At 56.8% G+C, this 25,104-nt stretch overlaps 1 protein-coding gene across 1 annotated transcript; it reads left to right on the forward strand.

Annotated features, from left to right (window-relative positions):
• Positions 1-926: 926 nt before the first annotated feature.
• On the forward strand, positions 927-23,607 carry Aldh4a1 (aldehyde dehydrogenase 4 family member A1). Its single transcript, XM_070037818.1, has 15 exons — positions 927-1,029; positions 8,157-8,250; positions 8,618-8,710; positions 9,602-9,649; positions 10,456-10,611; positions 11,847-11,996; positions 12,073-12,147; positions 12,879-13,066; positions 14,622-14,695; positions 15,500-15,696; positions 15,793-15,840; positions 16,018-16,170; positions 16,505-16,626; positions 17,291-17,409; positions 22,417-23,607. Exons 1-15 carry the CDS (start codon positions 962-964, stop codon positions 22,527-22,529), a joined length of 1,698 nt encoding a protein of 565 aa, XP_069893919.1. The 5' UTR covers positions 927-961; the 3' UTR covers positions 22,530-23,607.
• Positions 23,608-25,104: the final 1,497 nt, after the last annotated feature.

Raw genomic sequence — 25,104 nt, forward strand, 5'->3', positions numbered from 1 at the left:
AGGAAACAGAAGCACATGATTAGAACCGAAGGAGAGAAATCCTAACGGTATTTTAGGATTACAGTGGGTGCCTAAGACGTCCTTATCAGATAAGACCAGAATCCAAGTTACAAGTGTGTTCGATTGTACATCAAACAACTCGTGCAGAACACAAACTTTAACCTGGGTGAGCGGTGCAATCGCTTTGTAGCCAGAGACAAACAAGCTCGGACGAGCTACGGTTTGGTCTTGTATTAACCAGATCATGGAAGGTCGCAGCCCCTGGACCGGGGGCTGGGCCTGCGCCAGGCTGGGCGGTGGAGGCCCGCAGCGCTCCGGCCCGAAAGCTGCAGGCCAGGCAGGCTCAGGCCAGGCCTGTGGCCTCGGACTGGGGCCAGAAGTTGGCCGGGGCGTGGCCTGCTGAGTCGAGCCGTCTAGGAGGATGGCGGGTTTCCAGCCTTCCGCCCGCCGAGAAGCAGCGGGAGAGGAGGGCCGCGAACCCGCCGGGCACCGCTGGTGCGGATCAGCCGGTTCGAAGCCGCGGACCCTACACCCGGCCTGGGCTCGCGTCCCGCGTCTGCTTTCTCACCGGCTCCAACAGACCTCTTTTCCCGGCTCCAGTAGCCTGCAACCAGACTGCTCCTCTGATTGGCCCGGGGGCCTCAATCCCTGACTCTGATTGGTCAATCATGCTCACGCCCTCTCCCCCCCCTGGGTTATACCATAAGGAGAGGGGGAGAGAATGCGTGTCGTTTAGGACTTCTCTCCCAGAGTCCGTTGTGTCGCGTGACACGCAAGGCCCTTGTCATAAACCGTGTCACTGCACTATGACTGAGGGGCGGCAGAGCGATGACGGAGGAGCAACCGAGGTCGAGGGCGGGCGGGGCGGGAGCCCCCTCCCGCGGAGTGGTACGCTCCGGGCGGGGTCACGCCGTCAAACCGCGCCGGGCCGACGCTGCGGCCGCGCCGCGCACCCGCCGCGATGCTGCCTCCGCCGCGCCCGTTCCTCCTGCGCTGCTGCCGCCTGGCCGGTGCCTGGACCGGGGCTGGGTGAGTGCGTTCCGGGCCGGGTCGGCGCGGCCCGCAAGCTCAACCCTGCGGGACCTCGGGGCGCTGGGGTCCCCGGTGCGGCCCCGGGGCTGCGCTCCGCGCCGGGTCGCGGCCTCCCGTGCCCTACACGGAGGGGACGCGCCCCGGACCCGCGTCCCGCGCTGGGACAGCGGCCTCCTCGGTGGGCTCAGCCCACTCTCACGGTGACAAGTGCCCGAAGGGCCCGGGCCGGGCGTCCCGACCCCGGCCGCACGGAGGCCCTGCGTCGGGGGGCTCCCGGGCGGTGGGCCTGCGGGAGGCGCGCGCGCACGGGGGTTTCTGCGGGCCTCGCTTCGAGGTCCGGCGGCCCCTGTCCCCCCACCCCGAACCCCGCCCCGTCCAGCTTTGTTGGCCGCCCCTTGGCCCGCCCGTGGCGGCTTCTGAGTTAATCAGTGGCCCTCTCCCTGCCCCCATGGGATGGCGTGGGTGAGTTGCACCTCTGTACGTCCCCAGTGGGGGGGGGGGATGGGGAGGAACCCGGGAAGAGAACGTGGAGGGGTTGGGGGGGGTGAGGACCCCTCTCCTAACCGAAATGGACCCACACAGACCGGGGCTCCGCATGCTTGCGGGCTGAGCCCCGTGTGAGGCTTCTTCCTGTACTCTGAGGTTCGTTCTTGCAAACCCCACGGAGAAGCCCCATCAGGTGGGATTCATCTTAGGAAGTTCAGGGGTTTGCTGAGCTTATCTGTGCAGGGGTAGCCTAGGGGGAAAGGCACAGACATAGACCCTCGAAAAGGTGCTAGAAAGCCATCTTATGTTCTCAAAGCAAAGTCGGAAATAACATTTACCAAGCACAGCTGATAAGCACCGGATTGACCCCATCTTGCAGCTGATAGACATCTAGTTGCAGCAGAAGCAGGGGTCCGCCCTATCCCCAGCGCTGCAGAGACTTAGTTACAGTGGGTCCCCCTCCCGATTCCTGCTCTTGATTATGAGGCCTCCTGAGTGGAGGGGAGGGAGAGGTTCCCCAGGTGAGGTTACCTCTTCCAAATACAGTGTGCAGCTGGCCTCAGAGAAGCCCACCAGGCCTCCTCAGCCTGGCATCTTGAACTTGAGGGACAGGCTGCCCGTCCTTTGTTGGGCGGCTCCTCTGTAGGATGCCCAGCAGCGTCCCTGGCCCCTGCCCACCTGATGCTAGTAGCACCCTAACCCCTGCATCCTGGCAATAACAAAGGCGTTCAGATATTGGCTAGTTGTCATCTTCACCCTCATTTGAGAGCTGGATTCTAAGAGTTTTGCTCACTTGTCCATTTATTTGACACATCTGTCATGTACCATGTCTGAATGCATGGAGATCACTTTTGGTGATAGTTCATTGTCCTAGGTGTAAAAACCATCTCTTTTGAGGAACCAGTAGTAGTGTTTCCTTTTTTGCCTTCAATGCCAGGAATCTCAACCGTTTTTGTTTTTTTTTTTAAGAATGCTTGGTAATACGTCTTTTTAAAAAAATTGTTTAATATGTGTCCGTTGTGAAGATATGGCCAGAGCAACAAAACTTATTTTTAAATCCCAAGAAATAGCCTCTGTTGTCTATTTGATGACTCTATCCTTTTAACTTTTTCTTTTAAGCAACATAAAAATGGGTTGATCTGCCAGCATAGATTGAGCATCCCAAATCTGAAATACTTCAAAATTCAAAGCTTCTTGAGGGCTGACATGACATCACAGGAAGAAAATTCAACATCTGACCTCATGATAGGTGGTAGTGTGAATGCACTAAAAACACCTCTAGCAGCTCTGTGGCTCTGCGCAGGTTACTTAACCTCTCTGTGCTGTCTTATGTTGTCTTGTGGAAAATAACAATGGCCACTTCACAGGGTAGTCATGGGTATTAAACGAGCTCAGTAAGTGATGCTGCACTGTGAGTACTGCCCCCCGCCTTGAACTACCCCCAACCCCGGCCCCCAAGTGGGCTGCCTGGTGTCAGCCCTGAGTACAAACACTGAGGAACAACCAAAAGAACTCAGATCCCCGAGCCCCTCCCCTCTCTAATTCATTGGCAGACTCAGAGCTTCTGCTGGGGACAGGGGACAGACACTTGGCCTTTCTGGGGACTCCACAGTCCCCAGACCTTTCCTAGCTGACCTGACAGTATAGCCTGGGAAAGACCCCTGGGCGGAGTGGCAGGACAGCCAAGCAGCATCAGCCAAGCCAGTGTCCATCTCGGCCCCCCCCAGCTGAGAAATGAGCTTCTACCCACCACTCCTGGGGCGGTGGGGGCGGGACGGGACATACAGACAGAGTCTCCTGAGAGAGGAAGGCCTGGGTTCCGATCCTGACTGGTCACTTAACATGCTGTGACCGTGAGCCACGAATGAACAGAATGAATAGGGAGCATCGTTTGAGAAGCCCTGTTTACTCATCTGTAAAATGCAGGTCCTAGGAGCAGCTCCCTTGTACATCTGCGGGGTGCATTCGTGAGGTGGTCCCCGAACCTGGTGGCTTGTCCAAGTACTACTCACTCAGTCCCCTCCTCACTGTGCTCCTTGGGCAGTGTTTGCTGCTTTCCCCAGCTCTGTGCCCCGCCCACCCGGGCCAGCACTTCGCACTTTCCCTGGCTGCCTGCTGGGCCTCTAATCACAGTGATAAGGAGGATTTGTCTTATCAGGCCCCAGATAGCAGGGAAGCAGGTGGCTCACCTGCCCAGCATTTCCTTTCTAGAGCTCTTCTCCTTGACCACCCCTTTCCCCAGCCACTGGGGACCTCAGGGACCTGCATTCAGCCTGGTGATGTTGAAAGAACCCTGGTCTGCAAGTCCGGTCCTGGGGGCCTGGCACTGGCTCTGACACCATGTCTGCCTCCCAAGCTTGCTGAGCTTTTTCTCAGGTACTCCGTCCCGTGGGCCAGGCAGGCAGACCGTGAGGCTGGGTGGTCGGCGGTGGACAGAGTGGACACAGGCCGCTGCATGGAGCTTTGGCCTGGTGGGAGCTCACCAGATCAGTCAGCTCTGTAATGACAGTCGTCCCCAGCTGAGGCTGTGACCCTACAGGCGCCCCATTCAGGCTGTGTGTGGCAGCCTGGTGAGGGCCTCAGAAAAGATGGGGTGGCTGGATTGTGACAAATGGGGTATGGGGGGGAGCCAGTTTATGGTCTTGTGAGGACTCTGACATTTTATTTTAGAGAGTTGAGAAGCCAGTAAATAGTTTTGAGCTGTCTCCCGCAGTGACGTCTACATGTCACATGTGGTGATGCATTGGTCAGCAGTGGGACACACACACCCCAGGGTCCTGTGGGATTATGACGGAGCTGGGAACTGGAGTTGCCTGGCAGTGTTGTAACCTGGGCTGGTCACGCAGTCCTCAGGTCTGTGATGTAAGTTGCTGTTAACCCCCCCCCCCATCTCCACTGCCAGGGGACTGAGCAGAGGACATAGCCATGCTCAGCGCCTCACACCCCGTAGTGGTAACAAGCCACTGTGTGGTTACTGTGTTATACATTTTCTATCTTCTGCTATTCTCCTTCTAGTGTTTTCTTAATCTTTGTGTGTGTGCGTGCGTGTGTGCATGTGCATGCGTGTGTGTGTGTGTGTGTGTGTGTGCACACGTGCGTGCGTGCGTGCGCGTGCCAGTACTGGAGCTTAAACTCAAGGCCTGGGTGTTGTTCCTTAGCTTTTTTTGCTTGAGGTTGGTGCTCTACCACTTGAGCCACAGCTCCACTTGCAGCTTTTTAAATTGGAGATAAAAAAAAATCTCATAGATTTGCTGGCTTTGAACTTCAATCCTCAGATCTCAGCCTCCTGAGTAGCTAGGATGACAGGTATGAGCCACCAGTGCCTGGCAAGGAAAGAGAGAGGGGGGTGAGGAAGGAAGGAAGGAAGAAAGAAAGAAAGAAAGAAAGAAAGAAAGAAAGAAGGAAAGAAGGAAAGAAAGAAAGAGAAAAGAAACAGAAAAGGAAGCAAGGAAGGAAGGAAGGAGACAGAGAAGAAGTTAGTTTAGCCAGGTGTGGTGGTATCTACCTGTTACCGCCCTGGCCACAGGGTGATGTGTCCCAGCCCATAGCTGTGGGGTCCCCACATAAGCAGAAAGGGTGTTCCAGAACTTGGAAGGTGGAGGCAGGGGGGTCTTGAATTCAATGCCAGCTTGGGTAACATGATGTGACCTTGTCTCAAAAAGAAAAAGAAGTTTATTATAAAGCAGCACGGCCTAGGGTGCCAGCACCCCCCTCCCCTCCGAGGTGGTTACAGCCCCCTGCACGCAGAGGCCGCCCCAGTGACGTGGCACACCTAACCTGTTTCCCAGAATGCACCCTGCTTGTTACGTGTGGCGGGGCTGTGGAGTGGCTTAGGGATGGTGGCCTCGGGGCGGGCTATTGCTTTAGCACCGCTGTCTGGGACGGGGCAGAGGGGGCTGCAGGATGCCTCTTTGCTTTCTCTTCTGCGTTTCCCCTCTAGGTTCCCAGCTCCCAGCACGCCTGCCATCTCCTACTGCTCCACCCTTTGCAAGCACCCCTCCCCTCCAGTATCTGCAGAGGGTGGGAGGGGCAGTGTCAGTCCCAGGCCCCCGGCAGTGGGGTCCCCAGGAGAGCGGAATGTCTGAGGGGAATCTAGGTTGGGTTCAGATCCTGTCCTGCGTTTCCTCTCCACAGCAGAGAACTGAAGCCTGCACCCCAGAGCCAGGCCCTCCTGAGCTCAGCGAACGGGCGGGACATCAATGGGTGGGTGGTACTGACACTGTGGGTGGACTCTGTCCACTGATCTCCATCCGCCATGTGGATAAATGAGAGCTGGCTGCAGGAAGGAACAAATGAGGGATGCAGTCCTGCCCAGAGGCCCAGTCTGGTGAATGATCATCTCCAGGCCTTCCTAAGCCGATGGGAGCTGTGCTTATGTTAAGACCAAATGGCCCAGGCTGGGAAGGTGGCTCGGTGGTAGAGCGCTTGCCTTGCATGCATGAGGCCCTGGGTTCGATTCCTCAGCACCACATAAGCAAAAAGAAAAAAGCCGGAAGTGGCGCTGTGGCTCAAATGGTAGAGTGCTAGCCTTGAGCTGAAGAGCTGAGGGACAGCGCCCAGGCCCAGAGTTCAGGCCCACGACTGGACCCCCCCCAAAAAAAATGACTAAATGCCCCATGAGCCAGAGTTTTCCTGGGTTGCCCGGCTTATTTCTGGCTAATGTCAGCTGAGGCTGAACTTTGAACTAGTGTATTCTAGCTACACTCTGATGGTTGGACACACCTGGCCAAGGCTCAGAGAAAACCATGAGCTCATGTGATCCTGGGGTCACAGGGGGCCTCTCAGTAGAAGGCCACAGATTTGGGAACAGGGAAAGCAGAGCTGGGAAGTCAGTTGGAATCTAGTGTTCTCTCTATCCTCCCCTCCCTCCCCCCCCCCCCCCCCCCCCCCCCGCTCACCGCCAGTGTGATGGCTCTGTGGGGTTCTCTGGGTATCTGCTTTCCTGGCCTGAGAGGGGAGAAAGGCCAGCGATCTGAAAGAGCGTCCCTGTCTGGCACACAGTGCTGTCCAACAGGTCCTGAGCACGTGTGCATGTGTGTCTGCTTTGGAGCCTGGCTTTTCCTGCCCACCACTCACTAGCAACCCCGTCCCACAGAGGGCCGCAGTGGACTCATCTGCCTAGCGCCCAACTGGAACCTTCCAGATTGTCCCAGGAGGTAGACACTTGCTTCCGCAGGCTCTCAGACTCAGGACCACTTCTCTTCATTCTTCCTCAGGTGGAAGGGAATGCTTTTCGGTCTTAGCTGTGTCAGACCTCTGGTGCCAGCCTGCCAGGCCTCACCCTTTTACGAGGGACAGTGATTTGCCAGCTGGTGGGAGGCAGGGCTGGATCACAGCACCGATCTGTCCCTGTCCACTCTTCCCACCGCAGCCAGGGGAAGGTGGGGCTGAGGAATTGGGCTCCTGGGGTGTCGGTGGAGGGGAAGCGGTCCGCGCTCCCTTCCCACTCTGAGTCCTGCTCTGAGGTCTCGCCGGCCTCAGGCCCCTGTGACTGCGCCTGTGCCTCCCGGGCCATGGTGCCCTCCCTGTCCTCTTCTTGGAATGCATTTTCCCTGAGGTCTGGCCTCAGCTTCCTTCCAGTGTCCATTGCTAGTCACCTCCTGCACAGCCCTTCTGCCACCGCCCTCCTTCAGTCCCCTCCTTGGGCCCCTTGTGTAACTGTCCCATGTGTTTCTGTCTTGGACACTGCCCCTCTGTGGAGTCTGGAAAGTGGGGAGCGGGGGTGGGGGTGCTCATGCAGTGATCTTGGGGCCTGTCTGCCCACATGGTCCCCGCTTTGCACTTCTCTCCAGGCCTCCTGAGGGGCTCTGTGAGCCCCGACTCCTTTCTAGGAAGGTGAAACCCTTTTGGCGTAAGTTCTCCTGGTCCCCTTCTCCCATGGCCAGGCCCTGGTCCTGTTGAGCACACGCAGGCTCAGAGACCGCCAGCCAACGGCCTGCTCCAAGACCACACTAAAATGAAGCACAGAGTCCTTTCCTTATGTGGTCAGCAAATAAAACTGGGGTCACTGTGCCACCCGCACTGTGCCCGGGACTGTCACTGAGTTGGAGTGGGGGGGGTGGGGGAGCTGGCTGCCCCCGCTGGAGAACAGCACCCTGCTTGGAACAAAGCCCGGCCTCCATCATCCGGCTCCAGTGCCTGGTCAGTGCACTCAAATCCCGCAGAAGTTAAGTAAGTGGTTCCGGACCGACCCCCGCCCCAGCCACCCTCCCTGTCCCTGGGAGGGGGCCTCGGTGGCCTTCCTCATTTGCACGCCCTGACCACCTGCAGTGCATTGGTGTTGCCATGAGAGTCTCAGAGGCTCACGCTGAGTGACGGGGGCCGGAGGAGCCCTCTGTGTGTGGAGTACACGTCAGCATTGTTTTGCAGTTGTACATTTAAACGACAGACCGCTGTATGAGTTTGGTAGGATCGTTCTTGTGTGACAGCTGTAGAAATCAGCTCAGAGCTGCAAGTCACATGCCCCAGGGGCCACAGTGGCAGAGGGAGGACTTGCGTCTTGGACCCTGGGCCCCCTTCTCTCTTGCAGGCCCTGTGTTTTCCTTCGGTTTCAGGCCTCTGAGCTAGCCTGGGACTCTGTAAGAGGCATGTGGTAGTGGTGGTTGCTGACCTGTCCTCTGCTCTGCCTTTGTGTCCAGGCTGCGGTGGAAGCATGCCTCCCCGCTGAAGGTGGCCAATGAGCCCATCTTGGCCTTCACGCCCGGCAGCCCTGAGCGAGACGCACTGCAGAAGGTAACTGGGGAATGGGTGGGCTCGGAGGGTGCAGGCCTGGGGCAGGGGCAGCCCCCGCCCCCAGATACTGACCCTGCCCCAGCCCTGCGTGGAGACGCTGAGCAGGTGCTGAGTACTAAGCCTGTAGAGGTCACTGCCCAGCTTTGAGCAGTCGTGAGAGTTTGCGCACATTTCACACGCAGGGCTTTATCTTTGGCATAGGAAGAGCTGGCGACCCTGGCTCACCTTCCTGCATTGTGACCGGGGCTGAGGGGGGCATGCTCCCTCCCCCGGCCCTCCCCTGGGCAGTGCTGCTTACACTCCCCACCTCGGGGAGGGGGCCAGAGTGCCCTCCCACCCACCCACACTCCTGTCCCTCCCTCCACAGGCCTTGAAGGACCTGAAGGGCCATACAGAAGCCATCCCGTGTGTGGTAGGGGACGAGGAGGTGTGGACATCGGACATCCAGTACCAGGTGTCGGTACGTCTGAGGTCTGACAGCGGGCCAGCATCCCCACTTCCTCTACCCCCCCTCCCTTCTCCCCTCCCTCCCCATGGAGCCCTTGGACTCTGCCTCTGCTGCTCTGCTGGCCAGGGCTCTCACAGGATTCTAAAGCCATGAACCTATAAAACTGCCGTGTCCAGCCCCCAAGTCCTGTCTGTGGTGAGAAGGACCAGGAAGAGCCCCACATCTGCCCCTGTGCCTGCTGGGGCTCATGGGGGTGTGGAGGCTGACGCAGAGGGCTGGGCCCGTTTCCCTGCTTGGAGTTTGTCCATTCAGAGGCGGGCAGACACTTCAGGCAGACCAGGAATCTCCCAGGTCTAAATGGGGAGAGTAAAGCCTGGGTCCTTGGTGAATGAAACCTCAGGTGGACCTATGCTGGACCTGGCTTGGAAGAACTTGTCCGTAATCCCCTGGTCCTACTCCCCATGCCAACCGGGGCAAGCACGCAGTGCTCACATCCGATACCAGGGGACAGGCAGGGCAGGGGTGCAGTGCCCAGTGCTGTTCAGGGGACAGGCAGGGCAGGGGTGCAGTGCCCAGTGCTGTTCAGGGGACAGGCAGGGCAGGGGTGCAGTGCCCAGTGCTGTTCAGGGGACAGGCAGGGCAGGGGTGCAGTGCTGTTCAGGGGACAGGCAGGGCAGGGGTGCAGTGCTGTTCAGGGGACAGGCAGGGCAGGGGTGCAGTGCTGTTCAGGGGACAGGCAGGGCAGGGGTGCAGTGCTGTTCAGGGGACAGGCAGGGCAGGGGCCCAGTGCCCAGTGCTGTTCAGGGGACAGGCAGGGCAGGGGCGCAGTGCCCAGTGCTGTTCAGGGGACAGGCAGGGCAGAGGCGCAGTGCCCACATGAACCCACCTCTCTCTTGTTTTCAGCCCTTTAACCACAGGCACAAGGTAGCCAAGTTCTGCTATGCAGACAAGGTGAGTCTGGTGACTTGGGTGGGGTTGTTTGCAACTGGGCTGCCAGTTGTTCAAGTGAGGGTACAGCTCAGTGGCTCCCCGGCCCTGGGGGGTGGACTGGGGCCACTGACAGAGGGGGGTGGGGGTGAGCTGGGGGCCACTGGCACTGAGGGTGTCCCTGGACAGGGTCTGTGACAGGTCTGGACATGCTCAGGTTAACTGATGCCAAGTGTGAGCTGCCTTGGTCAGGGTTGGGACATCTCCAGACATGCCCACTGTGATGGAGGAGAACTTGGCTTGGGGAAGAGAAAGATGCCGGAAGGCTGAGTCAGGGCAATTGGGGACAGAGATGGAAAGGCAAGCAGGGATTGGCACCCGGGGGCGCCTGTGGGCCGGAGCTGAGTGGCCTGAGCAGGATCTGGGAGCTGATGTCATGTGGAGGGAGGGAGGGAAGGAAGGAGGGAAACCTGGGGTATCTGCAGCAGGAGTGTCAGGGTGTAGAGATGCCCCCAAAGCCGGGGCCTGTTGAACCTGTGGATAGTAGATTCACAGGCCGATGGGCCCAAGAATAAGATAAGCCCTCGCCTGGACCATAAGCGAGGGGGCAAGGCCTCCTTACGCTGGTCAGCCGGCTAGGTCCTTGAGAACCCAGGCTGACAGCAGGACAGGCTGTGCGTGGGGAGCAGCCAGTGGTGGACGGGCATGCTGTCTGCAGCTGTGGGCCCAGGCCGGGTGATGGTGGAGTGGCCTTCCCTCTCTCCTCCCTCTCCTTCCTCCGGGGCCCTTCCTGTGCCGGGGGCAGCCCTGACCTCTGCCTCTCCCTTCAGGCCTTGCTCAACAAAGCCATCCAGGCTGCCTTGGCTGCCAGGAAAGAGTGGGACCTGAAGCCCCTCGCAGACCGGGCCCAGATCTTCCTGAAGGCAGCCGATCTCCTGAGCGGGCCCCGCAGGGCTGAGGTCCTGGCCAAGACCATGTTGGGGCAGGTGAGGGGCTGAGGGCGGAGGGCCCAGGCTCAGCACTAGAAGATGTCCGGGTCCCATCACGCTCTGGGTGCTAGCGCTATTGGAGCCCTGGAGGTGTCCTCAGAGACAAGGCCTAGGAGCTAGGATTCAGGAATGGAAACTTCCAGAGGAGGCAGACTGTAAACGGTCCCTCCCCTGCTCTGCCTCGCTCCACTCCATCAGGGCCTTTGTCAGGTTTGACGGGCAGTTGCCCTGTGCCCGCACCCTGCCTCCTGGATCCCGCAGCTCCCACCGGCCTCGGGATGCTTTCTCTGGGCTTTCCATGAGGTCTTTTAGAATCCTAGGACATTTTTATTCGCCTCTCCTCCACCATTTTAAAAAAAATGTATGAGACCAGAACTTGAACTTGGCACCTGTTGCTTTCCCTCACTGACTAGCTCTCTACCAACGGAACCACACTTCCAGCCCTGGAAGTTCTTCATTAATGGCGAGGAAGGAATGGAGGAAAGGGTCAGTTTTGCCTTTTTGCCTTTTTTTTTTTTTTTTTTGGTCGGTCGTGGGGCTTGAATTCTGGGCCTGGGCGCTGTCCTCATCTCTTCAGCTCAAGGCTAGCACTCTACCACTTGAGCCACAGTGCCATTTTCAGTTTTCTGGTGGTTTATTGGAGATAAGAGTCTCATAGACTCCTGCCTAGGCTGGCTTTTGAACCGCGATCCTCAGATCTCAGTCTTCTTGTACTGAGTAGCTAGGATTACAGTCGTGAGCTACCGACGCTCAGCTAGTTTTGCTATATTTAGAAGCTTAGTTTAGGGTGCCATCTCTGCCAACTGGGTCTGATGGTTGGCTCCTACCTGCTCCCCTGTGCCCAGGCCGGGGGCGCCCTCTGCTGTGTAGAGGTGGGGTGGCAGCTGCACACCCCACACTGGCTGTTGTCTCCGGGTTTGGGTGCCTAGGTTTGCAGGCCAACTGTGGTCAGATTGAGTTCTCGCTTTATTTGGCTTGAAATTCTGGGGCTTCAGAAAGTAAGGTGCACATCTTACTTAGCTTGGCTTCCTTGGCCCAATACTCCTAACTTTGTGCACCCGCCGGGGACCCCAGGTGGCCAGGAGGGTCCCAGCAGTTAGAGGAGATCTCATGCTAGGGATTGAGGTTCAGGTGCCTGAGAACTGGGGTCCTTTCCAGCCCAGCTCGTGCTGCGATGGGGGAAGGGCTGACCGTGTCCGTCTTGCGGCTGAGCCACCTCCCCTGCGCTGCAGGCTAAGACAGTGATCCAGGCTGAGATAGACGCCGCCGCTGAGCTCATCGACTTCTTCCGATTCAATGCCAAGTTCGCCATGGAGCTGGAGGGGGAGCAGCCCATCAGCACACCGCCCAGCACCAACAGCATGGTGTACCGAGGGCTGGAGGTACCGGCTGGCAGGCGGTGAGGCCGTGGGGTGCTGGAAATCGCCGGCCAGGCCTCATTGGCTCTTTCCTCCCCAGGGTTTCGTGGCCGCCATCTCACCCTTCAACTTTACCGCCATCGGTGGCAACCTGGCCGGGGCGCCGGCCTTGATGGTGAGGACCGTGGGACGCTGGGAAGTGCAGTGGCGGCAGCCGGGCTGGGATGAGCATTAGGCTCAGATACCTGGTTCAAATCCTAGCGTCGTCTCTGTGGGAGGTCCAGACAGGCTCTGAGCTCTGAGGCGGGGTCGTGAGGACTCAGTCTACCAGGCAGGTCTGGTGGCCGAGGACAGCAGGGCGGTGGCTCACCTGCAGCGCCCACCGTGTGCCGCTGGAGGGTGAACCGTGGACGGGATGTGAACATGCAGGTCACGTGGCTCAGGGCTAGGGGCTCCCCCAGCACGGTTGGAGTGCAGTGGCCGTCCTCACCAGGCGCCCAGTCCAATGGGGCACACGCACGCAGGCCGGCCCTCATACAGCCTGGGCAGGAGGAGGGCAAGGCCTCAGCCCTGGCCAGCCAAGGTGGCCGATGCCCACGTGTGCAGTGTGGGTGCCATGTGTCCGCATGCACGGATGGGCACCACCCTCCCTGTGTTCATGAACCGGGACGTGTGCCCGAGGGCCTGCGAGCCCTCGACTGGCCTTGCCCAGAGGGTGCACAGAGCATGGAGAATGGGGCACAGGCTCCTCGAGAAAGAGTCGGGGCCGAGGAGCAGAACCAGGGCCTCAGGGCGAGGGCTCTGGGTTCCTGCAGCGGGGGGCGGGGAGACAGCGATGGTGCTCCCCGGTGAGGGATGCCCGCGCCATGGGCTGGGCCTGTGCGTGACGCTCACCTCCTCCTGCAGGGCAACGTGGTCCTGTGGAAGCCCAGCGACACCGCCATGCTGGCCAGCTACGCTGTCTACCGCGTGCTCCGCCAGGCCGGCCTGCCCCCAAACATCATCCAGTTTGTGCCGGCGGACGGCCCCGTGTTCGGGGACACCGTGACCAGCTCGGAGCACCTCTGTGGCATCAACTTCACAGGCAGTGTGCCGTGAGTCGCGTGGGGATGGGCTGCCAGGGGGAGGAGGCAGGAAAGAAGCTGGGGAGCGGGGATGCGCTCTGGGGTGCACTTGAGCCCTGTGGCTGGAGTTCTGGGGTTCCCCATGCACCCCCACTGACTCAGCAGGAGTTTCCTGATCCCGCTAAGACTGGCAGTGAGCGAGGGGCAAGGCCAATGGGATTCCCAGACCCCACAGAGGCGTCTGGACTTTATTGGGGACGCACCGGGGGCTGCAGAAGGCTTTAGCAGCAGGGAGCGGCCGATGCTGTGCACAGTGGCCCTGGCGTGGCCCCTGCCATGCCTGCCCTGGGCGCTCTGCCCGTGATGCCGCAGCCCTGTGTGTGGCGACGGTTCACGTAGAATGCAAATGCCACCCTCCCCGAGCGCCTGGCCGCTCTGCCACTGGCCTGCGTTCCCTGTGGCCAGCCGCTGGTCACCGGCAGTACTCTGTCTCTGTGTCTCTGGCTCCACTCCGCCCCACCGCAGGCCCCGCCCACCCCGCCATGCTCTGTCCCTGGTACTGACTGGTTAGTGCATAGTAGCCAGGGGAGGGCGTGGCCTGGACCTGGTAGGACTCAGAGCAGCGCCTGTGTGGGGGCCAGGCGCGTCTGGGGGTCCACGGGAGCCAGCAGGCTCTGAGCGAAGGGCCATCACTCACAAGGATGGACACAGGGCGAGGGGGCTTGGCTGAGGCTGGACGAGCCTCTGAGTGCAGTGCCCAAGGTGGCCGCTGGTCCCAGGAGCCTTTGCTTGGGTTGGGTGTAGTGTTCCCCCTTGCCCGGCCTGGCCTCGGGCTCTACAGGCCCCTTCCCTGCTCAGTGTTGGGGGGGGTGCAGGGGGAGTGGGGAGACCTGCCAGTGTCAGAATTGCTGAGCAGGGCTGTTTCCCGGAAGGCCGGCTCTGCCAGCCGCGGGCGGCCCCTGGGGTCCCTGCCTGTTAGCCGGCCGGCCTCCATTTGCCACGCTCTGATGAGCTGTGGGGCTTAAAGCTGGGAAAGTCATAAATTAGTATTAGGGACTGTGAAGCCAGCTCCGGGGTGATTAGCATTTTTATTGTTTTGTGGCGCTGAGGTTGGTCACAGTCCAAGCCTGGGAGGAGGCCTGGGGCGCCAGCTCTGCGGACCGTCCCCGCCCCGGGGCTTCAGCTTCGCGGACCATCTCCCTCCCCGGAGCCTCCTCCTCTGGCCTCTAGGGCCCCAGCACTGGGGGGCGTGAGGTGTAGCATGTGTCCTTGACCCTCATCGGGGCTCACCGCAGAACAGCCCTGCTACACGGGCTTGTCCCTCAGTTCCTAGGTGAGGTGCAGAATTGGGACTCAGAGGGGTTAAGAGATTAACCCAAGATCACACAGCCTCGGGTATCTACCAGCGTCTCCATCCCAGCCCTCCACCACTGGGTCCCTGCCCTCCCTCTGGCTTGTTGGTCCTGGAGCTTTTCAGCCCCTGCCTCCGGTAGGGCCAGTCCCCGCCCTGCAAGGGGGTGGCAGCCCCCATCCTCCATGGGCTAAGCCTGGCTTCCTGACCCCCCGCCCGATCCTCTGGTTCTAGGACCTTCAAACACCTGTGGAAGCAGGTTGCCCAGAACCTGGACAGGTTCCACACCTTCCCACGCCTGGCCGGAGGTAAGCCCCCCTCCCCCACCTCTTCCAGGTGTGAAAGCAGCAGATGTTGGGAAGGGGCTTGGGTGTGAAGAAATGAAGCGGGTTGGGGGGCTGCCAGGCTCTGTTTGTACCTCCTCACCGAGAGATGTCAAGTATCTGCTTCAAGCCTAGTAGATTCTTCTGCAGGAGTTCTCAGAGCCTTTAATGCTCTCTGATTAACCACTGCACACTCGTGGGAAATAGCCGTGCCGTGTTTTCCAAAGAACTGTAGGACCCATGTGTACAGGCCGCAAGAACCAAGCGTCTATGGAGCACGTCTTGGGGAAGTGTGGGGAAGGGCTGTGTGAGGCCCAGCCACTGGCAGCTGGCTGGGCCCGTGGAGGGGTCCAGACCCGTACCTAAGCCGGCTGGAACGCGGTCCGCAGGGGCCGGCCCTGCTATTTGGCTTCCAGACCCATCTTTGATGTGGACGGGAGCCTCTGCAGAGGTGGTGGTCCCTGTTCTCAGCGCCCCTCCCTCCGGCCCCCTGACAAGAGCGAGGCCTCTGATGCCAGGGCCTGGGCGCCTGGAGCCCCAGCTCCACGGTACCCCTGTCTTTCAAATGGGAAGAGTAATGCGATGACCTGGAGCTGGTGACTTCCAGTGTCTGCCCCCCACCCGGCCTCTTTTCCCACCTGTGGGTTGGGGGTGCGGTCCCGGGGGGGCGTCGCCCCATTTCTGCCCCTCCCGTCTCTCCAGGTCAGGGTTTGTGGCTGGGTTTGGGGCCAGCAGGACCCCCCCAACCCTAGTCACGTCCTGAATCTCGCCCGCTCCCGTCCCCTGTAGAGTGTGGCGGGAAGAACTTCCACCTGGTGCACCGCTCCGCGGATGTGGACAGCGTGGTGAGCGCGACACTGAGCTCGGCCTTCGAGTACGGTGGCCAGAAGTGCTCGGCCTGCTCCCGCCTCTACGCGCCGGCCTCCCTGTGGCCGCAGATCAAAGGGCGGCTGCTGGAGGAGCTCCGAGGGATCAAAGTGGGCGATGTGAGCCGGCTGCCGCCCAGCGGGAGGCTCCGCAGGGGGGCACAGGGAGGGAGCCCCCTTGTCTCACCCTCCCCCCTTCTCCCCCCTCCCTTCCAGCCAGCAGAGGACTTCAGAACCTTCTTCTCTGCAGTGATTGACGCCAAGGTGTGGAACCAGGGCCTAGGGGCCAGCGGGGAGCAGGGAGGGTCTCTGGCTTGGGGTCTCCCAGCACTGCTGCAGCCTTGGAAAGGGCTCCCTGGAGCTCCAGCCCGCCCCTTCTTCCCTCTTAGCCTGGGGGCTGCACCCCGGCCTGTCTGTGACACCCCCTCCTCCACCCCCCAGTCCTTTGCCCGCATCAAGAAGTGGCTGGCACACGCCCGCTCCTCGCCCAACCTCACCGTCCTGGCGGGGGGCGCGTGCAACGACTCCGTGGGCTACTTCGTGGAGCCCTGCGTCGTGGAGAGCAAGGACCCGCAGGACCCCATCATGAAGGAGGTGACGGGGGAGGGGGTGGAATCTTACCAGGCGGAGACCCTGGCCGGCCTGGGGAACAGGGCTGAGGTTCTGGGAGGCCAAGGAGCCCTGAGGAAAGAAAGCCCTCCTCAGGTGGTACTGGTGCCAGCTGCACAGGAGCCTCTCGATTCCCAGCCCTGGCCCCTTGTACAGACCAGAAAATTCTGGGATGTTCTGTGGGATGAGAGTAATATGGCCAGGCACACTGCTGTCCCGAGGGAACCAGGAAGCAGCCCTGGCCCTCTGCGCGGGCCCAAGGTGGCTGCTGGGGGGCAGGGAGGGGTCTGGGGAGGACCTGACCCAGCCTCTCCCCCAGGAGATCTTCGGGCCTGTGCTGACCGTGTACGTCTACCCTGATGACAAGTTCAGGGAGACCCTGCAGCTGGTCGACAGCACCACCAGCTATGGCCTCACGGGGGCAGTGTTTGCCCAGGATAAGTGAGTGGCTGCAGCCCCGGAGCCTTGGTCCCGCTGTCCGTCCCTGGCTGCTCTCCTTCCCCTGTCCCCTCTGCCTGCTCTCCCTCCCTTCCCCTGTCCCCTGTGTGATGGGCAGGCAAGCAGCATAGGCATCTCAGCTCTTCGGTACAAATACAGATGTTGGGCCCCCTGGAGCCCACATTGCCCGAGTCTCTAGAGCGCAGGCATGGAGAGTTTGTGGCTGGCTTCCTGGGCCCGATGGGGCCGCGTGTGCAGAGCAGAAGTGGCGTGTGCAGGCCAGGGAGAGGCGGGTCTGCTGGATGCCACCGTGTAGCCCTGGGTGTCCTCTGTCCTCTGTAGCACGGGAGCCACTGTGTCTGAGGGACAAAGAGGAAGTGGTGGGATTCGAACCCAGGAAGAAGGGTTCTGGGGGTCGTTCTGGCCAAGCCAGACTGCTGGCTCAGACATTCTGACCTCAGTCAGCCTCCTGTGGGGAGCAAGGCTTGCCCTTCCCAGAGGATGCTGAGGCTCAGAGGTCATGTTGCATGGCCAGCAGCCTGCCCAGGTGCGGTCTCAAGCTGAACTGGAAAGCCAGGAAGGGCAGTGGGGTAGAGGCTGGATCTGGGCCCCAGGGCTGGAGGGGCAGAGGGGCTGGGGACGCTCTGACCACAGCCCTACCTCCTAGGGATGTCGTCCAGGAGGCTAGAACTGTGCTGAGGAACGCCGCCGGAAACTTCTACGTCAACGACAAGTCCACTGGCGCAGTAGTGGGCCAGCAGCCCTTTGGGGGGTCCCGGGCCTCTGGTGAGTGGGTCCCCCTTCCCAGTGGAGATACCCTAGACCTTTAGCATCAGCGCTGCTGGAGGAGTGGGACCTGTTGCGCATGGATCTTTTTGAGGAAGTGAGGAGCTGACCCTTCTCCCATTATACACGCCCTCATTCCTGAGGGCGTGGAGGGGTGTGGGTGTGTGGGTGTGTGTGGAGATTGCGGCCCAGCACCCACACTTCCTAGCTGAACATCACATAGGTATGGTGCCTTCCACTTCGTGAATGGGGAAACTGAGGCTAAGAGGAGCCACTGCTCTTGTGTCAGGGCCAGGGCTAAAGCCTAGGAAGCAGACTCCACAGTAGTCAGACCTCTGCTAATCTGCAGGGACACAGACCCCGTCAGGCCTTGGCTAATACCCAGTGTCTACCCAGTGGGGTAGACACTCCTTTGGAGGAAACTCCGTATTGTTCCATGTTTGCTGAGTGTGCAAACAAACCCTAGCAACAGTGCACCACCATTTCCTTGCAGGCCCTACCGTGTGTGTCGTCTGGTGATTGGTTTCTTTGCAGTGCAGAAGCTTTTATAGTTTGATGTCTTTGCATTTGCCTTGTTTTGTCTAAAAGAAATCCTCATTCATTCCAATGTCTTGAGTTATTTTCTTCATGTTTTCTTAGTGGTTGTAGGGCACCTTTCATTTCCCCTGCATTTTCGTTTGTAGCTGTGGGTCTTTCATTGGTGTTTGCAACTGATGAGAAATGTCCAGCTTCATTCTTTCACACGTGGATACACAATTTCCCCAGTACTACTTATTGGAAAGACTGATTCCAATGTTTAGAACACAGGATGTTCTTAACATTCTTGAAAAAAAAAAAGTGTTGATTGTAGATCTGTGGCTTTACTTTAGGTTCTGTCCTGTCTCATTTATCTGGATCAGTTTTATGCTAATATCATTCTGTTTTGATGACAACTTTATGTTTCAGAGTCAGGTAATTATAATGCCTTACACCTACCCATCTAGTCAAGATTGCTTTGGCTATTTCTTTTCTTTTCCTTTTTCTTTGGTTCCGTATAAATTTTAGGACATTTATTCTAGTTCTGTGAATAACATCATTGGCATTCTGATAGAGATTGTATTGGATCTATACATTGCTCTGGATAATAATAATAATAATGGACATTTCACAATATTGGTTGTTTTGGTCCATAGAAATCTTTCCTTTTGTGTGTCCCCTTCAGTTTCTTCAGCAATAGTTCTCAGCTTTCATTGTTGAAATTTTGGTTAAATCTCCACCATTAATTTATTCCTAGGTATCTTAGGATTTTTGGTTGTTATTATAAATAAGGTTGCTTTTTTAAAATTCTATTTCAGAAAATTCACTATTGGTGTAGAGCAGTGCCACTAACTTTTATATGCTGCTTTTGTATCTTGCAACTTGGCTAAATTTGCTCATTTGCTCTAAGGGTTGTTTTATGGAGTCTTTGGAGTTTTCTCTATATGAGATTCTGTCATCTGCAAACAGTAACAGCCTGACTTCCACTTTTCTGCTCTGAGTGTCCTCTATCACTCTGTCTTGCCTGATTGCTTGCCTGGGACTTGCATCAGTGCATTGAACAAAAGTGTCAGAAGTGGGCACCTTGTTCTGTTGCTGGCCCCAGAGAAAAGTTCCTCATGCTACCCATTCTATACCATGTTGGCTGTTGGCTTGTTGTAAATGACCTATGTTATGTTGAGCTGTGTTCCTTTAATACTTGTTTTTAGTCATGAAGGTTGTATTGAATTTTATCAAATGCCTTTTATGCACCTGTTGAAATGATTATGTGGTTCTGGTCCTTCATTCTGTTGATGTGGTGTTTCATGTTTGTGTGTGTGTGTGTGTGTGTGAGAGAGAGAGAGAGAGAGAGAGAGAGAGAGAGAGGAGAGAGAGAGAGAGTTATTGTTGAGCCATCCTTGCATTCCTAGAGTGAATTCCTCTTTCTGGCTGACTCAGCTACTATTGTCTTGAACCCTTTTGTATCTGTGCTCGCCTGTGACATTGGTCTACAAATTCCTTTCTGCTACTGCTGTGGTACAGTGCTTGACTTCAGGTATCAGTGGGAGGCTGGCCTCAGAGAATGTGTTCACAAGTCTTTTCTTTTCATTATCCAGGGTAATTGAAGAAGAATCTGTATTCATTCTTTAAATCCTAAAGAATTCAGCTGTTTGGCCCTGGGCTTTTCTTTGATGAGAGACAGTATCTGATTTGATTTTATTACTTGTTACTGGTCTCATGAGGTTTTTCCATTGCATAATGATTCAATCTTGGTTAGGTGAGTGTCTTTGTATTTTTTCTGGTGTCAGTTTGTCTTGTTTACAAGTCTGACTTTATTTACCTCATCCCCCTTTTGTTCTTAGTCTGAGGGTTTGTCAGTTTTATCTTTTGAAGACTACACTCTTTCCTTTGTTGGTATTTTATGTATGTTTTAGTGTATTTCACTTATATCTACTCTGATCTTTGTTATTTCTTCCTTTCTACTAATTTTGGGTTTGGTTCTTGTTTTCCTACTGCCTTGAACTGCAGTGGTGGGTTTTTCATTAGAGACATTCTCATGGTCTTTGATGTGGTGTTGATTTCTATAAAATCCCCTTTTAGGACTGCTTTTGTTGTCTCTAGGTTTTGGTGTGTTCTGTGTCTATTCTCGTTTGTTTAGAGAAATGTTTCAGTTTCTTGCTTGCTTTTTCCCCTCCATCCATTTGGTGTTCAGGAGTGAGTCATGTGATTTCTGTCTGTAGTTTTAACTTGTGATTGATTTCTACTTCAATTGCGGCATGGCCAGAACAGAGATAAGCAGTGTGATTTCGGTGTTGTCGCTGCTGCTGCTGCTGTTTTAATTTGTTTTGAGCTGCTGGTGTGGCTCAGAGGTAGAGTACCTTCTTAGCAAAGCTTAAGGCTCAGTGTCCAAACCCAAGTCCCGGGAAAAGATGTAAGCACGTGAATAATTAAATAGAATGGAGCTCAGATCAGATCATAAGTCCCTGGGTTTGATCCCCAGCAACAACACTTTTTGTATTGGGGAGGGGCGGGCGAGGGGGAGGCTTGTTTTGTCCCTAACATACAATCTATACTAGAGACCCTTCTGTGTGTTTGTGAGAAGGTGTGATGGAATGTTCTTTCTGTAGGTTTGCATTTGGTCCATTTGGTGTAGGACACAGTTTAATTCTAATGTTTTCCAGTTCTCTGGATGATCCATCCATTACTGGAGTCTGTTCTTTATTTCTATAGATATTTGCTTTGTATATTTGAGTGCCCTAGTATTGTTCACATGTGTATATACACACACACATATTTAGAGTTAATATTTCCTTTTGCTGACTTGATCCCTTTATCACTATATGAAGACTTTCTGATCTCATTTGACTGCTTTATGTTTTGAGTTTCATATAAGTATGGCTACTCCAGCTTCCTTTGGATTCCACTCATGTGGAATATCTCTGTGTGTGCTGGTAGTGGGGCTTGAACTCAGGACCTCATGCTCTCCATCGTTTTTTTGCTCACAGCTGGTGCTCTACCATGCTTCTGGTTCCTACATAGAATATCTTCACTTTCAGTCCGTGTAAAGTGAGTTTCTTGAAAACAACATATGATTGGGTCTTGGTTACTTCTCCTGCTTCAGTTGCTCTATGTTTAATGGGAGAATTTAATCCATTTACATTCAAGATAATTATCTGCAGATAGACTGGAAACTGGAAACCATAGAAACTATGACCATTTTGTAACTGGCTTTCTAGTTTTATTGAAGTTCCTCTTTTGTTCTCCTCCTCCTCCTCTCCTTCTCATCCTCTTCCTCCCCCTATTTCTCCTCCCTTCCATTCGTCTCTCTTTTCTATCCATCCTCTCTTCCTGTCCATCCTCTCCTTCCTTCCCCTCTCCTTTCATTTCTGTTATCCAAGAGAAGGTCTCACTGTGTGTAACCAGTCTACCTTCAAACACTTGATCCTCCTGCCTCGTCCTGCCAAGTGTGAGGTGGCAGGTATGTGACATTATGCCCAGCCATGTTTTCTTCTCCTTCATTAGTGTCTCTTTCTTTCATCGGTCTTTTCACCTTTCCTTTTACTTTTTCTTTTCATTTTAGAACTGGGATGGAATCCAGGACCCCATGCGTATGAGGCAAGCTCGCTGCCCCCAAGCCTAGACTCCCTTTAGTGTTTCCTGTAGGATGTGTCTGGTGGCAGTGTTCCTGGCAGACGTGTTTCCTTCTGCACTGTGAGCATCAGTTGCCACTCCCCGAGCCTGTACAGCCTCTCTGAGCAGTCTGCTGGCTGGCTGCTGGCTGGCAGATCGGGCACCCCTCTGTGTGGTTTTCTTTTGCAGCCCTGAGAACCCCTTGTCTCACCTTTGAGCACTTGGTTGTAATGTGTCTTGGGCTAGACTTGGGTGAGTGATCGCTGACTGGCCACTCGATCTGCCCTGTGTGGAAGTTTGCAGACTCTAGGTGTGGGGAAAGTTTTCTCTTTTGGTCCTGTGGATGTTCTCAAGTCCTCTGGGGACTCTAAGGCCTTGTGCAGGGTATTTTGAAGGGTGTAGATGATGAAGATGGACACAGAACGAAGTGTGGGAGGTTCCCAAGCACAGGATTTCTGTCCCTGCATGTGGGTTAATAATCTGTCTGGAAGTGCTGAGAACCCAGTCCCTTGGAGGACTTGGGAGGCTTCATGGTGAAGGCACTGCTGGTCAAATCATTTGGCCATGGTGAGTAATCCAGCCACCAGCCCTACTGCCCAGTGGACCTGGGACTGAAAGTGCCAGCTCCTCTAACCACCTGGGTGGTTTCCCTGGCAACCAGCCCCCATCTTCTAGGTGTGGCTCATTAGTGTACATTAGCATAAATTCCAAGGGCTTCAGGAGCTTGCAGAGGAGACAGACTCCTTCCTTACTGCATCTCAGCGTCCCCGCAGGTCTGACTTCACGTCCACCCCTCATATGGCTTCCCACCTCCGTGGTGGGCAGCCCTTCTGCTCAGAGCCATGGCATCTCCCCAAACAAACAGAACCATCTTTTCCACAGGAACCAATGACAAGCCAGGGGGCCCCCACTACCTCCTGCGCTGGACATCACCCCAGGTCATCAAGGAGACCCACGAGCCCCTGGGGGACTGGCGCTACTCATACATGCAGTGAGCCTCGCCAGGCACGTCCACCACCTGCTGCTGTCCGTCCAGACCGATGGCCTCACCACACGGAAACCCCTCCACCCCCATTCTTGCTCGTCACAAGCCGCCTTGTGGAGTTTGTTACACATCCCGCCACCAGCTCCTGTTCAGGAATGGGTTTGAGGCCATGCTGGGCGGAACGGGGCCACTCATTCTCCCCTTCCGCCACCTTGGTGCCCGGCCCTTCCCCACCTGTCTCCTTCCCTCGCCTACACTGGGCCCAGTGGTTCCGGGACCTGGGAGTGGGGAGGGACCGTCCTCAGGACCCTGCCGGCAGCCCACAGAGGCCCCTCTGGGTGTCCCCAGTGAGGTGTGACCCTGTGCTGCAGGACACAGGTGGCGCCAGCCGGCCTGCCCACCCACCGCTGGACAGAGCCCTCCCAGCCAAGGGTGCCCCGCCAGCCATATGCCTTAGACCCACGTGCCTTCCCACAGGGGGCCTGCCCTCCGCCGGAGCCCTGCCATGCCCCACCACCTGCCCAGGGTGGCCGTGGGCTGTCCTTCCATGCCGCCTGAGACTCTGGAAAGCTCTGGGGGACTCCATCCTGTTGGAATTGCCTCTTAGCTCTTCGGGCCCCGCCTCCCAGAGCCCATCTCGGGACTTCCCCTCTGTTCCAGACTGACGCATGGCCAATGCGATCCTCCCTGCCCAGCACGGACCAGTCCTTCAGCGGTTTTTTTCTTTGGATATGGCCGGTCCGGTGGTGCCCAGGGACAAGCTCCTCCCGCCTGGCTTCTGGATGGTCAGGGGTCTCCACGGCGTGACCTTTGAGGGTGGTTTTTAGGGGACTGAGAATTCTGGGCTCCCCTCAAGGACAAATGCATGGGGCCTCCGCAGAGCTGTTGTGCCTTCCTCCCATGGCCCCACTTCTCACCGTAGCCCACAGTTGGGCAGGGCCAGTGTTGCCTGGGCCTGCCCAGGCTGGGCTTCCTTCTGACCTGGGGGGGCTGGGGTGCAGGCTAGAGGTGCCGGTACTACTGAATGTACACTGTGAGGCGACAGTGGGGGACGCCCAGTGCCACCCAATAAAATGTCTATCACTTGATTCAAGCCGTGGTCTTCCTAGAGGAGAGGAGGGGCGGGTGGGGCTGCTGGCTGCATTCCCTCCAGGCCTGCCTGATAGCATTGCCCCTGTGTAGTCCGTTGGTGGGCACAGTGCCCTCTGCAGGATGGGAAAGGGGCTGCACCCGGGGAAGTGGCAGGCAGGACCTAACTGCCCCTGGCTAGGGAGCCAAATGTCAGGCCATCTTAGAGCTCTGTCTTATCATTTATAAATGAGAACAATTCCTGCACATGTGCACACACACAACGAAGTGAGTTAATATTGCTCATTTACCCATTGTAATAGCCCTTATCACATTGTGTGTTCGTTCGGCTGGACTCCAGTGCCCTGGTATTTGCTCAAACATTCTAGACCATTCTGCTAAGGTGGTGAAGGCTTGAATAGGAAGAATGAGCTCCCTGGTGTAGGACGGTGTGTCTGTATGTCTGTGTGTCTGGGAAACGGAACCCCAGACTTCACATATGCGAGGCAAGCACTCTGCCGTGAGCACACCCTCAGCCCTCATGCAGGCCTGCTGGTGACAGGGCTGCTGTTCTGTATCTGTGGCAGGGCTAATGGAAGCTGGGGAGTAGGTAACCCAAGATTGCACAGCTAGTTAAGTAGGAAGGTGTTTTGTTTTTGTTTTTGTTTTGTTTTGTCGGTCCTAGGGCTTGAACTCTGGGCCTGGGCGCTGTCCCTCAGCTCTTCAGCTCAAGGTGAGCACTCTACCACTTTAGTCACAGCTCCACTTCTGGTTTTCTGGTGGTTAATTGGAGATAAGAGTCTCACAGACTTTTCCTGCCCGGGCTGGCTCTGAACCGCAATCCTCAGATCTCAGCCTCCAGAGTAGCTAGGGTGACGGCATGAGCCCCGGTGCCCAGCTCTAGGAAGGTGGGTTTCAACCAGGTCTGAGTGCTGCAGGCTGTGTCCCTTTGCTCTCTGCTGCCAGGACCCTGACCTCAAGTCCCTCTGCCCCTGCCATTTAACTGCTGCTGTAAGTGGACACTTCTGCTTCAAAGCTGTCTGTCTCTGTTCCTTCTGCCACCCCCGTGTCCTGCTGAGCACCTGAGACATCTTTGCATAGTCACCAGAGCCAAGTCCCCGTGCCTGTAATGCCCATGGAGCCCCTTCATTTTCCTGCTGTGGGCAGGGACGCAGACACAGCCTTGGGCCTAGAATTTGGACCATTTGCGTGTGGCCGGACGTCCCTGCTGCCGCTGGACCTGGGCTGTCAAGTCAAGCATGCTCTCTAAGGAAATGAGGGGTCACTAGGCAACTGGAGCTTCAGTGGAGGTCAGGGCAGAGGTCAGAGGATCCAGCTGGACAAACTCACCTTCATATATATATATATGATCATACTGCTTTCATTAGCTCACCCACTCCTGTATCTGCCTGGAGGCCTGCCTAGACTTGGGCACAGGCACTGTGCACGCCACACTGTGTGAGGACATGAAGTGTATCCAGTGATACCCATTTCACAGATGGGGACAGGGAGGCCCT

The sequence above is a fragment of the Dipodomys merriami genome, unplaced genomic scaffold (assembly GCF_024711535.1).
Source record: "Dipodomys merriami isolate MVZ:Mamm:240054 unplaced genomic scaffold, mDipMer1.0.p SCAF_28, whole genome shotgun sequence".
Classification (NCBI taxonomy): domain Eukaryota; kingdom Metazoa; phylum Chordata; class Mammalia; order Rodentia; family Heteromyidae; genus Dipodomys; species Dipodomys merriami.

Coding starts and splice junctions, on each gene's coding strand:
- Aldh4a1 (XM_070037818.1), top strand. CDS start 962: ATGCTGCCTCCGCCGCGCCCGTTCCTCCTGCGCTGCTGCCGCCTGGCC. Junction 1,030..8,156: donor GGTGCCTGGACCGGGGCTGG/GTGAGTGCGTTC, acceptor CTTTGTGTCCAG/GCTGCGGTGGAAGCATGCCT. Junction 16,627..17,290: donor GCAGTGTTTGCCCAGGATAA/GTGAGTGGCTGC, acceptor CCTACCTCCTAG/GGATGTCGTCCAGGAGGCTA.